This window comes from Carya illinoinensis, chromosome 9 (genome assembly GCF_018687715.1).
Source record: "Carya illinoinensis cultivar Pawnee chromosome 9, C.illinoinensisPawnee_v1, whole genome shotgun sequence".
NCBI classification, from domain to species: domain Eukaryota; kingdom Viridiplantae; phylum Streptophyta; class Magnoliopsida; order Fagales; family Juglandaceae; genus Carya; species Carya illinoinensis.
In genome coordinates this window covers 10,915,989-10,932,881 of record NC_056760.1, presented here as the reverse complement: position 1 = coordinate 10,932,881, position 16,893 = coordinate 10,915,989, and the positions used below count along the sequence as shown (strand labels likewise).

Genomic DNA, 16,893 nt, shown 5'->3' with positions numbered 1-16,893 from the left:
TTATTTCATAACAAGATATATAAGAGATGAATCTCAACCTGACCAAAGATACTAGGGTTATTGATCAATTTTTCCTTAAATTTTTAATCTTGTATTTCATTATAATCAAATTAGTCTTTTTGTTAAGTTTTTGTAAAATCTCAAAAAAAAAAATATTAAAAGGAAAAAAAAAAATCGTTTCATTAGGCACACTGATGGAAGAAATAAATTGTATAAGAAAAAATAGAAAATTAAAAATTAAAAATATGAACCTAAAAACCCATACGTTTCCTAGCTTAAAAAAATAGTTTAACCAATTTGTTTTTTGTTGCCCAGATGATTAACACAAGAGGGGGGTGAATTGAGTTGTATTAAAAAAAATAACAATTATAAATCAAATATATAATATAAAATATAAACAAAATATGAAATAACAATAAATATAAAGAGTAATGGTAAGAGAGAAGCAAACTCAGTATGTTAATGAGGTTCGACCCCACTGCCTACGTCCTCGCCTCAAGCTACCCCTTGAGAATTTTCAAATTCACTATTCAACCTCCTTCAGGTGGAGATAGAAACCTATTATACCTTTGAACAACACCGCTACGAAGGATCCGTGTAGAACACCCTCTACACTTGCAATCACCTTACACGTGGTGATTCAACTATTCCCCGTGTAGAATACTTTCTACACACACAAAAGTTATACACACTATTTTTCTGATATAAAAGTTGATAGTGGGTAGGTTATCAGAAAACACTCCTCAATGAGTGAAATAAGAACAATACAGCGCAAACTATATTTCTCAAAATGAACAAGGATTCAGGCTCAATGCTTAGAGAAGAGAGAATGAAAGTTTTGAATGAATGTTGTATGCTCTTGGTGTTGTAAATGTGAAGCTCTCAAATGATCTATTTATAGGCATATGAGACTTCATATTCAAATTAAAAAAGATTCACATGTCAAAAACAACATCATTCACTTTTTCAAAAACTTCAAATAAAAGGTTCTTCTTTTTCAATTGTCAAATACAACATCATTTATTTTTTCAAAAAAATCAAACCTAATATTTTAATTTTTGGCATATGACAAAAGGAGCATACTTTCCTTTTCAAAAAATTCAAACCTAATCTTTTACTTTTTGTATATGACAAAAGGAGCACATTTTACTTTTCAAATTTTTCAAACAAAATAATCTACCTTTTGTATAAGTCTAAAAAAGCATCAATCACTTTTGAAAATATTCAAATAAAACATGCACATGTGAAATATGACAATCAATCATCTTTAATATTTTCAAAGTTCAACCCTTTAATCAAGGCATGCACATGCAAAAGATAACAATCAATCATTTTTCAAAATTTTCAAATTTAATTTTCAAAAATATTCATGCACATGTGAAAAATGTATTTTAATGCTTTATGATAAAATATTAATTTTGAACATTAATCCTAATTTCGAATTTTAAGAGATTTACAACATTACTCTATGACTTTAATGTGAACTTGTTTCCTTCTTGCTCATGCTTGGTTCTTTGATGTGCTTGATTCCATTGTGTGAACAACTTGAGATTGAAACTCCTTTATTCTTTGAATTCATTTGTTATTATCAAAATCCATGTGTAGATTTATAATCACATGAAACTTGAAACATTGGGTTCAACAATCTCCCCATTTTTGATGATGACAAATACTTGATAGAACTTGAAACCTGTATTAATACTTAAGCTCCCCCTGAAAATATGCGTTAGTTTTTCAAGCAAAAGTATAAATATAATTCCAAGCATATATAACAAGTTTAGCAATTTAAACAATGTTAATGTTCTAGTCTAAAACTTCTCCCCCTTTTGGCATCATTAAAAAGGATCGGCAGCAAGTAAATGGACTGAAGAAAATGATGGTTTAATAGTCACTGTAGATAGTTGAAAAAGGAGCCGTTCGTGACCCGACAAATGCTGCAAAGTCTCGAGGCCTAACTCTATGAATTTAGTGCGGCTAGAGATTTAAACAATAACCTGATGTTGTTGACAAACGTAATTGAAGGCTTTAAGTTGCTATAAAAAAATGATCATTTTCATCTATTGGATGCCAAAAAAATAATCGCTTCTTGACTTGAGTTCTGTTTTTTCACAACGATAGAATGGCTGAGCAATTCTCTTCCACTAATGTTTCAGACTTGAATCAGGAACCATTGACGCATCAATCATCAATCTTCTCTCCTGAGGCCGTCAATACCATGATAGGAGCAGAGAACCGTTTTTATAGTAAGGTTGATTCTGGGATTATTGCAGAATCAAGAATACTCAGTAGTCAATATGCTGCCTCTATTACGATCATGTCTCGGAGGTTAATGACGAGGGTGAGTGAGATTGATCATCTTAACATGCAAATATTTAAGTTACGACAGAAGCTTGCTAATAAGGATAGTGAGAATAAAAGGCTAAAGCAAGAAAACCAAGAGTTGAAAAAATTTGCAGATTGGTATGCTCATGATCTGCAACCACGAATAGAGGAGCTGGAACGAGAAAGGGTTCAGATACAAGGTCAACATCGGCAGATAACAGCAGAAGTTCATCGTTTACTAGAAAAATATAGACAATCTACTGTTAATCTCGCTGGCTTAGTAAGAAAACTTTTGACAATGTGTGTCCAGCATATCTTGTATTTCTTTTGACTAAATAAGATTTGAAGAGACAATAGTTTGTCTTATTCTTTATGCTATCTCTATAAAATCAATCCTGAAATTCATCCAATCCGCATCAAGTTTTCATCTCATTTTTATAACTCATCTGCATTCCTTCAACATTCTCGTTTTAAGCCTTCTATGCTTTTCTCAATGGTTTATTCTTCTAACATTTCTCTAGATTCATCCATGAGGCATTCTACATCTCAACCTTCTATCCTTTCTGCAGCTGCCATTGGTGCTATGTTGCAGCAAGAAAATAATAATCTGACTAATAAGTCAGATTCTGATGCTATTTATGACTTGGTGAGTGTTGGGACTCACTACTCTTCCTCTATTGTTGCTTTTTCTCAGCAGCTACAAGCCAAAAATCACGAAGTTGAAAAGCTCAAAGAACAAATTGTTGTACTTCAACGAATTGTTCAAGAGTCTCACACAAGGGAATGAATCATTCGGCAGAAGAATAAACAGTTGAAATCTTTATTAGATTCTTCATTCCGCTTGCCGGTTCCCATGGATAAGAATGACATGATATTATATGAAGAGAATGAGCATCTCAAACATGAGACTAAGAATCTCAAGTTTATGTAAAAGTATTTAAAAAATCTATCTCTATGTTTATTGACTCTGGTCTATCTCTTAAGAGATATTCATAGCATGCATCATACATATTTCTCTTTTGATCATAAATAATCTATCTTCTGGTAAAGATTTTGTGAAAATATCTGCTAACTGATCGTGTGTGTTTGTGAACTCTAATATTATATCGTCTTTCTGCACATAATCTCGAAGAAAATGATACCTTATTTCAATATGCTTAGTTCTAGAATGTTGTATTGGGTTCTTTGAAAGATTTATAGCACTTGTATTATCACATTTGATTGGAATGTGATTATACATGAGTTTAAAATCTTCAAGTTGTTGCCTCATGTAGAGAACTTGAGCACAACAACTACCCGCAGCAACATATTCTGCCTCAGCAGTAGATAATGCAACAGAATTTTGTTTTATACTAAACCAGGAAACTAGTGCATGACCTAAGAAATGACATGCTTCACTAGTGCTTTTTCGATCTATTTTACAGCTAGCATAATCTGCATCTGTGTAACTGATTAGATCGAAAGATGTGTGCTTAGGGTACCATAATCCTAGGTTAATTGTACCACTAAGATATCTAAGAATGCGCTTAACTGTAATTAAATGTGATTCTTTTGGAGATGATTGAAAGCGTGCACATAAGCACACACTAAACATAATATCTGGTCTATGGCTGTTAAATATAATAAACTACCAATCATACCTCGATATATTTTCGAATCAACTGACTTACCAGATTCATCTTTATCAAGTTTAGTTGATGGGCTCATTGGTGTTCCAATTTCCTTAGCATTTTCCATCTCAAACTTCTTCAGTAATTCCTTAATATATTTTGATTGATTGATGAATGTCCCACTTTTTGCTTGCTTAATTTGCAATCCGAGAAAGAATGTAAGTTCTCCCATCATGCTTATCTCAAATTCTTCCAGCATAGTTTTAGCAAAAACTTGACACATATTTTCATTAGTAGCACCGAATATTATATCATCAACATAAATCTGAATCAAAAGAATATCATCATTTTCATATTTAATGAAAAGAGTTGTGTCGATTTTTCCTATTGAAAAACATTTTTCAATCAATAAACTACTGAGTCTCTCGTACCAAGCTCTAGGAGCTTGTTTAAGTCCATATAGTGCTTTTGTGAGTTTGAAAACATGATTTGGAGAAATATGATTTTCAAAACCTGGAGGTTGCTCAACATATACCTCTTCATTTATAAAACCATTTAAGAAAGTACTTTTAACATCCATTTGAAAAAGTTTGAAATCTTTATAACAAGCATATGCAAGTAACATTCGAATAGCTTCTAATCTTGCGACAGGTGCGTATGTCTCATCATAATCGATTCCTTCTTCTTGATTAAAACCTTGGACTACAAGTCGAGCCTTATTTCTAGTAATGACTCCGGACTCATCTTTCTTTTTTCTAAAAACTCATTTTGTTCCAATAATACTATGATTTTTGGGTCTAGGAACAAGTGTCCAAACATCATTTCTTTCAAATTGATTCCACTCTTCTTGCATAGTTAGAATCCAAGATTCATCAAGAAATGTGTCATCAATATTTTTGGGTTCAATTTGAGATAGAAAAGCAGTATGATTGCAAATATTTCTAAGAGATGATCGAGTACTTACACCTTGTGAAGGTTCTCCCAAAATTTATTCCACTGAATGATCTTTCACAAATTTCGACTGTTTGGTTGCATCTTGTATTAAATTTTGATGATCTTTCCTGATGACTCCATGTTAAACTTCCTCTATTGTTTTCTCTTTGTTGAGATTGAGACTTTCCGTGTTATTTATATCTCCTGTTTCTTCATCAATAGATTTCTTGAAGAGTGGAGAATTAGATTCATCAAATACTACATACATAGATTCTTATACAGTCAAAGTCTTTTTATTGAATACTCTATAAGTTTTACTATTAGTAGAATACCCGAGAAAGATACCTTCATCAGATTTTGCATCAAATTTGCTTAAATTATCCCTGTCATTTAAAATAAAACATTTGCATCCAAATACATGAAAGTAACTGATGTTGGATTTTTTCTCATTCCAAAGCTCATAGGGGGTTTTATCTAACTTAGACCTTAGCATAACTCTATTTATAATATAACATGCAGTACTTACCGCTTCGGCCCAAAAATAACTAGGCAAGTTGTTCTTATTGAGCATTGTTCTTGCCATCTCTTGAAGAGATCTATTTTTCCTCTCTACTACCCCATTTTGTTGAGGAGTTCGAGGAGCAGAAAAATTATGCACAAAACCATTTTCATCACAAAATGTTTCAATATTTTTATTAACAAACTCTTTTCCTCTATCACTTCGGATACTTAAAATAGTATAGCCCTTTTCATTTTGAATTCTCTTGCATAACTTGGTAAAGGCATTATGTGCCTCATCTTTATGAGCAAGAAAGATGACACAAGTATATTTAGAGAAATTATCAACAATAACAAATGCATAATATTTTCCTTCTAAACTTTCAACTCTATTTGGTCCAAAAAGATCCATGTGTATCAGTTGCAATGGTCTAGTAGTGGAAATATGTTTGTTAGTTTTAAAAGAAGTTTTTGTTTGTTTACCAAATTGACATGCATCACAAATTTTGTCTTTAAGAAAATATGTTTTTGGTAAACCTCTCACAAGATCATTTTTTGAAAGTTTGGAAATAAGTTCCATATTGGCATGACCTAGTCTTTTATGCCATAACCAACTAGTTTCATTTTGAACTGAAAAACAAATTGCATCTTGGGGGGTAATTTCTTCAAAATCAATTGTATAAACATTGTTAATTCTAAAAGCAATAAAACAAATATTACAATCATGATCATTCAAAATAATGCATTTATCCATTTTGAAAATAACTGTAAATCCTTTATCACATAATTGACTTATGCTCAAAAGATTATGTTTAAACCTTCAACAAGTAGAACATCTTCAATTATGAGAGAAGATTCATTACCAATTTTACCTATTCCCACGATCTTCCCTTTCGAGTTGTCTCCAAATGTCACGTGTCCTTCTTCTTTAGATTTAAGATCAAAGAACTTAGTCTTGTCTCCCGTCATGTGTCTTGAACATCCACTATCTAAAAACCACTTGTTTTTGCTTGTGGATGACTTCATGCATACCTATAAAAACAATTAAAATGATTTTTCTTGGTACCAAAGTTCTTTGGGTCCTTTATTTATTAGTATTAAAAGAAACAAGATTTTTAGGTACCCATATGGCCCTAACAGTCATTGTATGATTTCTTCTAATAGGATAAATATGATAATTATGACCATTTCTATTATAAAAATTGTAAATAGCATGCGACATATATGAAGAACTTGAATGATTATAATAATATCTTTTTTTGACAAAATTATTTTTAAGAAAATAATTTTGATTATTGGTTTTTGATATAGAAGGATTATCAAAGAAATTTTTATAAGGTTTGTATTTTTGTTTTGGCATATATCCCAAGCCTGCCTTGTCAAAAACACATCTTTAACTACCAAGAAGTTTTTCAAAATTTCTTTTTCCATTCGTAAAGTTTTCAACAATATTTTCTAAATCGGTTTTCTTCTTATTCAATTCAAGATTTTCATCTTTCAAAATGATATTTTCTTTTTTTAAAATATCAATTTCATTTGTTAAAGAAAAATTTTTCTTTTTCAAAGAGTATATTTGATAACCAATTTTTCAAATTTCTCATAAACCTCTTCTAAAATATTTTGCAATTTTTCATATGAAGGATTTTCAATATTATCAAGATTTGTTATCTCAATGTCATCTTTAGCCATAAGACAAAGATTTGCTGATTCTTCATTGCTTGCTTCACTATCTGAGCTACTTGAATCATCATCTCATGTAGCTTTCATTGCTTTCTTGCTCTTGTTTCGATCTTTCATTAGCAGAGGACAATCTGGCTTGATATGACCAGGTTTATTGCATTTATAACAAATTAAAGTGTCATTTTTACCTGAATCTTTCTTGAAAAACTTTTTGAAGGATTTCTTCGAAGGAGTTCTATTTTTCTTCAAGAACCTCTCAATTCTTCTTGTTATCATCGCAACTTCTTCATCTTTATCGTCATTTTTCTCATTTTCATCACTTTCACTTTCATGCGGAACAGCTTTAAGTGCTAAGCTCTTCTTTGGCTTTCCTTCTTCTTCTCCTCTTTTCAATATGTACTCATGGGTGATAAGTGACCCGATGAGTTCATTGACTTCGAGTTTCTTGAGGTCTCTAGTTTCAAGAATCGCTGTAACTTTTGATTCCCAATGTTTTGGTAAAGAGTTGAGAATTTTTCTTACTATCTCCACCTTGGAATAAATTTTGCCAAGAGCTGTCAAGCTGTTTATGATGTTAGTAAAACGAGTGTGCATACTAGAAATAGATTCATCATCATTTATCTTAAACATTTCATATTCATAAGTAAGAATATAAATTTTTGATTCCTTAACTTGCGAAGTTCCTTCATAAGTTACTTCCAAGTTATCCCAAATTTCTTTTGCCGTAGCGCAATTCATTATTCTATTAAACTCATTTCCATTAAGAGCATTATATAATAAATTCATAGCAGTTAAATTTAAAGTATAAAGTCTATCGTCTTCACGATCAAACTCTTCTTCTTCCTTTTTTACCTTTACTCCATCAACCACTTTTCTTGGAATATAAGGTCCATTTACAATACATTTCCAAATTTCTCTACCTTGAGCTTGAAGAAATATTCTCATTCTAACTTTCCAGAATGAGTAATTATCTCCACAAAAGAGTGGAGGCCGATTGCTAGATTGACCTTCACCAAATGAAGCTGCAATGTTAGCCATAAGATCTTAACTCAAAAGATAGTTAATCTTATAATAGAGCTCTTAGCTCTGATACCAATTGTTGCCCAGATGACTAACACAAGAGGGGGGTGAATTGAGTTGTATTAAAAAAAATAACAATTATAAATCAAATATATAATATAAAATATAAACAAAATATGAAATAACAATAAATATAAAGAGTAAGGGTAAGAGAGAAGCAAACTCAGTATGTTAACGAGGTTCGGTCCCACTGCCTACGTCCTCGCCTCAAGCTACCCCTTGAAGATTCCCAAATTCACTATTCAACCTCCTTCAGGTGGAGATAGAAACCTATTACACCTTTGAACAATACCGCTACAAAGGATCCGTGTAGAACACCCTCTACACTTGCAATCACCTTACACGTGGTGATTCAACTATTCCCCGTGTAGAATACTTTCTACACGCACAAGGTTTATACACACCCTTTTTCTTATACAAAAGCTGATAGTGGGTAAGTTATCAGAAAACACTCCTCAATGAGTGAAATAAGAACAATACAGCCCAAACTATATCTCTCAAAATGAACAAGGATTAAGGCTCAATGCTTAGAGAAGAGAGAATAAAAGTTTTGAATGAATGTTGTATGCTCTAGGTGTTGTAAATGTGAAACTCTCAAATGATCTATTTATAGGCATATGAGACTTCATATTCAAATTAAAAAAGATTCACATGTCAAAAACAACATCATTCACTTTTTCAAAAAATTGAAATAAAAGGTTCTTCTTTTTCAATTGTCAAAAACAACATCATTTACTTTTTCAAAGAAATCAAACCTAATATTTTACTTTTGACATATGATAAAAGGAGCACACTTTCCTTTTAAAAAAAAATTCAAACCTAATCTTTTACTTTTTGCATATGACAAAAGGAGCACACTTTCCTTTTCAAAAAATTCAAACCTAATCTTTTACTTTTTGTATATGACAAAAGGAGTACACTTTACTTTTCAAATTTTTCAAATAAAATCATCTACCTTTTGTATAAGTCTAAAAAAGCATCAATAACTTTTGAAAATATTCAAATAAAACATGCACATGTGAAAGATGACAATCAATCATCTTTAATATTTTCAAAGTTCAACCCTTTAATCAAGGCATGCACATGCAAAAGATGACAATCAATTATCTTTCAAAATTTTCAAATTTAATTTTCAAAAATATTCATGCACATGTGGAAAATATATTTTAATGCTTTATGATAAAATATTAATTTTGAGCATTAATCCTAATTTCGAATTTTAAGAGATTTATAACATTATTCTATGACTTTAATGTGAACTTATTTCCTTCTTACTCATACTTAGTTCTTTAATGTGTTTGATTTCATTGTGTGAACAACTTGAACTTGAAACTCATTTATTCTTTGAATTCATTTGTTATCATAAAAATCCATGTGTAGATTTATAATCACATGAAACTTGAAACCTTGGGTTCAACATTTTTCAAAGGGTGATGACTGTTAGATCAGATGCCACTCCTAACAACTGGTGGATGGAGGAGAGTCCCAACTTTTGTCGTGATCTAATTACTATTATTGTTGTTTGATTTGAATATCGACTAAGGTAAATAAGAGAGTCACAAGCAATTTATAGAAAGAGAAATGCTTCGTGCCGTTTATAGAGAGAGAAATGTTTCATCTTCGTTGGCTTAACTATTAATTATGTTTGAATATTAAGATAATTCGAGTTGAATTGTAAATTGTAGTATTTTATAATCTCATTGAGATAAGTTTAAGTTTTTTAATTGAAATGTATGAAATAGATTGATATAGATTTAATTTTTTTATAAAAAATTAATAAATTAATAAATCTTTTGAAGAATTAATTTAAAATAAATTACAATGAGTTGACCAAACTAGAAGGCAAACGATAAACAGCTTTGACTACTAGCGGCCACAACGTTAGCTCATGGTGGTGCAAATCGGAGTTACCAAGGAGCGGCTGGACAACACCCTCCCCCTCTCCACTTATTGTCAAGAGGTTACGAACTTGTGAGGCAACCTTTAGTATTTTAGAAAAAATAAAATTAATTTTTTGTTTATATAATTTATTTAATTTTGAGAGATATAAAATTTTTCCTTTTTAAAGATTTTAGATTGTTGGATTGACCGATTTACATTCCGTTTGAATTTGGAAAGTATTTAATTTTATTTCATTATTATAATTTTTTTAAATTTTTATATAAAATATAATAAACAATTTAACCTTTTAAAATTTTAAAATAATAATAATATTATAATAATATTTTATTTAATTTTCATATTTTTTCTAAAATCATCTCATCTCATTTCTAAATCCAAATCAACCCTTAAAGTACATGTTCATTTAAAAATTATGTTTTAAAATTTAATGCTTCTTGTGAACGTATTTTTGTAGATATTAACATAATGTAAAAACATTTAAAAATTTGTTAATGGGAAACAAATTCATTACAACTTTTACATAATTATTTTGATAAGTAACTTTTACATAATTATAATTTTATTACTATCTTATGTAGAATTGTAGAATTGTATAATGTATTGCTATTTCACTTATGCATAGTTGAAGATGTTTTTTTCATTATACTTACTGAAAATTCTATAGATTATTTTCTTTGTTTTTAATTATAAAATTTGATTTTTATTAAAGATATAGTCACGATCTTTCAAAAATCAAATGATCTTTTATATCATTTTTATCTCAAAAAATATTTTTTTAATTTATTTTTAAATAAGTGTAATATATTTAAAAGTGTTTTATAACATATGGTCCTCAAATAGCAAATAAATTTTTCATAATAGTGCTTATTACTTAAGCTTTGCAACTATAAACCTTAGCTAGCTGTATTTAGTTGTTGAATCAAACTCAACTCATTTCAAACTAATCATTAATGAGATCCATTGTTTTTTCAACTTTTTTTAAAAAAAAAAAAAATCCATCTCAACTTACTTCATATATTTTAATTTAAAAAGTTAAATCTATCTTAATCTAAAAAGATTAAACTCATCTTAATGAGATTTAAAAAATACTATTATTCACAATTCAACTCAACTCATCTTATCTCAACTTTAAAAAGCAGCCTTAAAAGTTAAAGTTAAATTATCCAAAATATCAAACATGCACTTATTTTAATGGAAAATGATATTATGCCCCTGAGTTTGTCTCTCAAATTGCCCCTTTATGTGTTTTATTTAAAACTTTAATTTTTTAATTGAATGCTTAAGAAATGAATTATTAGTGTATTAATTTTCTTTTTAAAAGAATATTTATACATATTTAAAAAAATTTTGAAATCAAAAATCAAAAAAAGAAACAATATGCACTAAGGGGACACCAAATGGATAATTTTGGATAGCATTGTAACATTATCCTCTCTCTCTCTACATATACTAATAGTTGGGCAACGTCTAAGGGACGTTCGCCAAGTATATAGAAATATTATTTTCAAGAATTAATATTATTTTTATTAAGGAAAAAATTTTGATTAATAATATAATACTTTTAAAAATATATATAATTTCTAACATCAAATAATAAGACTTAAATCGGTTTTAAAGTATTTAAAATTAAAATCTTATTATTTACTATTATATATGTTCCTGGGTACGGCTAGAAACAACAAATACGTGAGAAAAAAATGAACCTTGAACCAAAGCCATTAACAGTAAAGCAACGTGCTTAGTTTAATAAAGTGATTATTTTAAAAAAGTGATATAATTTTTATAAAGAAATAAAATACTAAAGTTTTTATAACATATTATTATTTTATTTTAATTTTTCATAATGAATTTAAATTGATAAATAAATAATATTTTATTGAAATAATTGTATTCGTAAATGTAGTTGGTAAATAGATTTAAACTTAATTATTTTACATTTCTCTTTGTTTATATAAGAATGAATAAAAATTTTAAATCACATATATAAATTTATATATAAATTATAATTTATATAAAAGATCATATATATAATATATCTATATAATTTATATATATATATATAATATAATATATATAAATAATATACCTCATAAATAAATGATCATAAATGTATGAGTTCTAGGATTGATGCATGCTGCATAAATTTAGATCCCTATAAATTTATTTATAAATGATTTGGAAGAGAGATTAAAAAAATAAAAACTTTTAAGAAGAGAGAGGGAGAGAGCCGTTTTAATTTATTCACGTAACTAACAACATTACTTTTAACGATAAAACAAAAAAAATTAATAAATCAACAAAATTTCGTTAGATAATTATTTTATATATATAAACATATTTAATTATTGTTGTTTATATTAAAAATAAAAAAATTATAAAAAAATATAATTAAAAAAAAAAAAAGGTTTTTTCATTGGTCGACGCACCTCGGAAGAGCGCGTGTTTATATAGGGTGTAACGCCAAAGCTAGCTCCAAGTCGAACTCCTTTCTGTCTGTCTCTCTGGATCGCAGAAGTCAATGGCATCACGGGACAAGAAACCTTCGAAGCCCTCGAGCAGCCGTACAGGCGGTATACGCACGCTCTCCGATCTGAACCGCCCGTCCGCCGACTCGGACAGTGACTCGGATGGCCCCCAAGAGTACTACACTGGTGGCGAGAAGAGGTCCTTCCTTTAAACCCTAGCTTTCAGTTCTACCTTCTAAATCCCCCATTAAATCAAACTTGCAGTCCCGCTTATTGGAAGTTATACTTCCACTTCATTTGATTGCATTAGAACTTTGATTAGCAGCCTCTGTTTTCGAATAATTCGGTCTTTTTATCATTCGTAAAAAAAAAAATTCTAATTAGGTCTTTTATGAGTTTAATGTGTATTCTTATTTAATTGTTCTAATGCTCTGTTTGGCTGTTGAGAATATTTTTATGTTGAAGAATATATTGAGACAATGAAGATAAGAATTATTCAATTTTCCAATGAAACGATAAGGAAGTGATTGAGTGTTTGAATTGGGGCTGTGCTTGGAAGCTTAATGTTTAGTTATAGTTCTCGGGGTTATGATTAATGTTTCTTATGTAAAGAGACCCATCACCGTGACATATTCGATTGCAGTTCCTCTAGGTACAAGCAACTCGTGTACCGATTGTGACCATTGCTGACGTGGTTTTTTTATATCTTTTTTATTAAAAAAAAGAAAAAAGAATAGAAAGAACAGATGAATAGGAATTGGCAGAGGAGTTCTTCTACTGCTGCCCAGATTATAGGCTGAGCAAGCCAACCCACAAAGGAGCCCGGTCGATCTACGAATTCACTATCACGATCATCACTTGCATCAAAGCATTGGCCTTTTATGATAAATTCAGAGTATCATGAAACTCAAGAAAAATCCCCATTCAACCTTTTAAGATATCTGACTTTGTAGTAGACAACTGAAGCATAACAAACAAATAAATGGTTCAAGGATACAACACATCTTCTTCCAAACTCTTGATAATAGAATCTTTCGTACAGCCTTGTCCGAAATAAGAAGATGGTGGAGCCAATCCTTTCTTGGATTCCAAGCAAAGCGGTGTAGGTAAATCGAGAGCCTCTTCTTCATCACCAATTTCAACGCGTGAGACCCAAAAGGTTAAATAAAGCACAAAATAACAATATCTTTGTACTAATTCTTTCTTAGTGACCAAACAACATCAAACAGGAGCAGAGCCTGAACTGTTTTTTGATAGGTAAAGAATTTTTTTAATAGGAGTAAAGTGTAAAAGGTACCAGGAACATAGTATCCTAACCTCTTGAGGCGGTCTTGGAGCTTAGAAAGATCACTCTGATTCTTCTTGTAATTCTTGTTGCAATGGCCCAAAAGCTCCTCGAAAGACATGGTATCAAGGATCATTAAGTCGAGGACGTTGAGATCGCTGCTCACACTCGATACTTTCGGTTCAGGCTCTTTATAAAACTTGATGAAACCAAATCTATCACGCACACACATCCAAAGAAGTTATAATCAGAGCATGTTTTCCTTTGTTTAGCTGCTAAAATTAAAGCTATCGAGACGAAAAGGGAAAAAACCGAAGCGTTAATATTCGAGGAAATTTTAAATTCGGAAAATAAAAGGAGAGAAGAGATGAGAGTAGATGCATCCAATACAAGGTTTTAAGTGAGGAATGATTGAAAGAAATCAAGAAATTAGGGAAAGAATGGAAGGGGAAGGGAGAGAGAATATTGGGGAGGGAGGGAGATACCAAGCGGCAAGTGGAAAATTTAGTTCCAGACAGTTGCTCAACGGTATATTCTTATTTTTACTGCATCAGAGAATTTATGAAAATCCAGGATTAAAGAGTATGTTTCCATAGAATCACTGCTGGGTAGTGTATGGGCATTTGCTGCAAAACGAATGCTGAAGTTGTGAAGTGTTATGGTTGCACAGGATTTGACACCAATACTGGCTCCATTGACATGATTTGCTCAATTTACAGATGCAAGCTGGCATGATTTTCATAGTATTGGATTTTCTAAGTTTTTTCTGCTGATATAGTAGAAGATAACATGATAGAGTTGTATTGCAGGTGTAGAAATGGTTATTGTATGCTAACATCTGGAATATTATTAATTGCAGTGGGATGCTCGTCCAAGATCCTTCAAAGGCCAATGATGTGGATGCAATCTTTAATCAAGCTAGGCAACTGGGAGCAGTTGAAGGGCCTGTTGAACAACTCCGTCCCTCTTCAAGCTCAAGCAATTTTACAGGAACTGGTAGACTACTTTCAGGGGAAACTGTACAAACTGCTCCTCAGCAGCCTGAGAACGTTGTTCACAACATTGTTTTCTGGAGTAATGGTTTCACGGTAAATGACGGCCCTTTGAGGAGTTTGGACGATCCTGAAAATGCAGCTTTCTTAGAGGTAATAGCCATCGTGGTTTTGAATTCTTTGAAGAAAAAAAAAAAAACAAGAAACAGAAACAGAAGCGGCCATCATAATTTCTGCTACAGGTGGATGGCTTCTGTTTGTTTTTTCAGCATCTGTTTATTGTAATGAACCAAAAAAATAATAATCTATTGCAGGTTTATATGTTGCATGCCGTCTTTATCTTTCCCTTGTTCTTACTGAGTTAATGTGAATGAATTTGAGTGGTAATCATGCAGATTGACTGTTGATACTCGACTTTACATTGTAGCTTCTTTTTCTGTTCATCGGGTAACCATTAACCCTGGCATCAGCAGTGGATTTCTCTCACTCTTCTACATGTTTGGTGACATCTCAATGCAGAGTATCAGAAAGTCTGAGTGCCCTAAAGAGCTTGAACCTGCAGATAGGAGGTCCTCTGTTCATGTCAATCTAATAAGAAGAAATGAAAACTGCCCTGTGAGTACTGTTTTAAAATATTTAATTTGTCCATCCCTTTCTCTGTCATTATATGCCACCAGAGTCAAATTATTTGGTCTCAACTGGTAAAAAATTTAGTGAACCAATGTCAGTTGCATGTAATCTCTGCTGATGTACAGCTTTCCGATCAAAAAAAGAATTTTACAGAACCATCACTCAAAGGCTATTGCCCCTGGTCATGGTATTACAGTTGTGAAATTGTAGTGTATCTTTTAATGTATCTACGTGCTCTCCGATGCAGTGGAATCTCGTTGGTTCTATCTATAAGGTCCAGTAGCGGACATGAAATTTACCATCTCCCCCTTTCTTTTTGTGCAGGAACCAGAGAGGCGCCATGTTCCATTTCAGGGTGTGGGAAGAACTCTAGGTAGCAGCTCTGCTCCAGCGGCACCCGAGCCAACTGTTGCTTCCGCCCCTTTCAACTCTGCTCCAACACCTTCCACGGGCCTGGTTGTGGATGAAACATTGCCGTCAACTGCCATTCAACTTAGATTGGCTGATGGTACCCGCATGATAGCACATTTTAATCACCATCATACGATCAATGACATTCGATCCTTCATTGATGCATCAAGGCCTGGAGGTGCTAGGAATTATCATCTTCAGATGATGGGATTCCCTCCCAAGCTTCTAAGTGATCCAGCTCAGACAATTGAGCAAGCCGGTCTTGCCAATTCAGTGGTTATCCAGAAATTCTAGTTGGCTGCGCCAAGATCTTTGCACTTTGGTCATTACATAATAGGTGCCTTGGTGAAGAAGTGAACCCGTTCCATCTACTTAGGGCCGAGAGTGTGTGTTCTGAGAATTCGATAAATGATCTGAAATACTTCTTAAAAGACACTGTTTTTGTTGAGAATTATAAATCATATTCTTGTTGTTATCGCGTGAATTTCATCAAGCCTTCTTCTCTCTCCTTTTCTGCCTGGTCTTATTTGTGATATAGTTTATGGCCTCGATGCGTCGTATGACCTAGTGTGATAATGGGATTGTACTTCTTTCCCATCAAGGTAACATGAATAACTTATCAAAAATAGAGGTAACAAGAATGTCCAGGAGCAGAAAATCTTTTATCTTGATAAATAAATTAAATAGGATACTTTAGCCACAAAAAGATTATATACAAGTAAACTCATAAACTAATATGACTCGATATGATATGTCAAATTGTAAAATTATCTTTATTATAAAATAAATCTAACGGATTCCATGAAACCATATTAATTTGTAGATTTATTTTGTATAATCTCTTTATGAATGTAGCAGTTTTTAATTAAATAACAAAACTTCTCTATCGCTTTAGATCCTACATTCTAATCAATGAGTGCATGTGCTCTTGCTATGGTGATTAACGAAATCTTTGAAGGGAGAAATCCGGTCATTTACTTATCACAATAGTCTTTCTTCGTGGTAACATTTAGGCCCCGTTTATATTGTAAGATGATTCTATCTCATCGCAACATCTAAATATCATAAATATAAATATTTTTCCA

At 31.4% G+C, this 16,893-nt stretch overlaps 1 protein-coding gene across 1 annotated transcript; it reads left to right on the top strand.

Annotated features, from left to right (window-relative positions):
• The first annotated feature begins 12,491 nt into the window (after positions 1–12,491).
• On the top strand, positions 12,492–16,292 carry LOC122277626 (plant UBX domain-containing protein 4). The gene is made up of 4 exons (XM_043087705.1): positions 12,492–12,689; positions 14,635–14,920; positions 15,287–15,382; positions 15,722–16,292. The coding sequence occupies exons 1-4, from the start codon at positions 12,544–12,546 to the stop codon at positions 16,100–16,102; spliced, it is 909 nt and encodes a 302-aa protein (XP_042943639.1). The 5' UTR covers positions 12,492–12,543; the 3' UTR covers positions 16,103–16,292.
• The last annotated feature ends 601 nt before the right edge of the window (positions 16,293–16,893 follow it).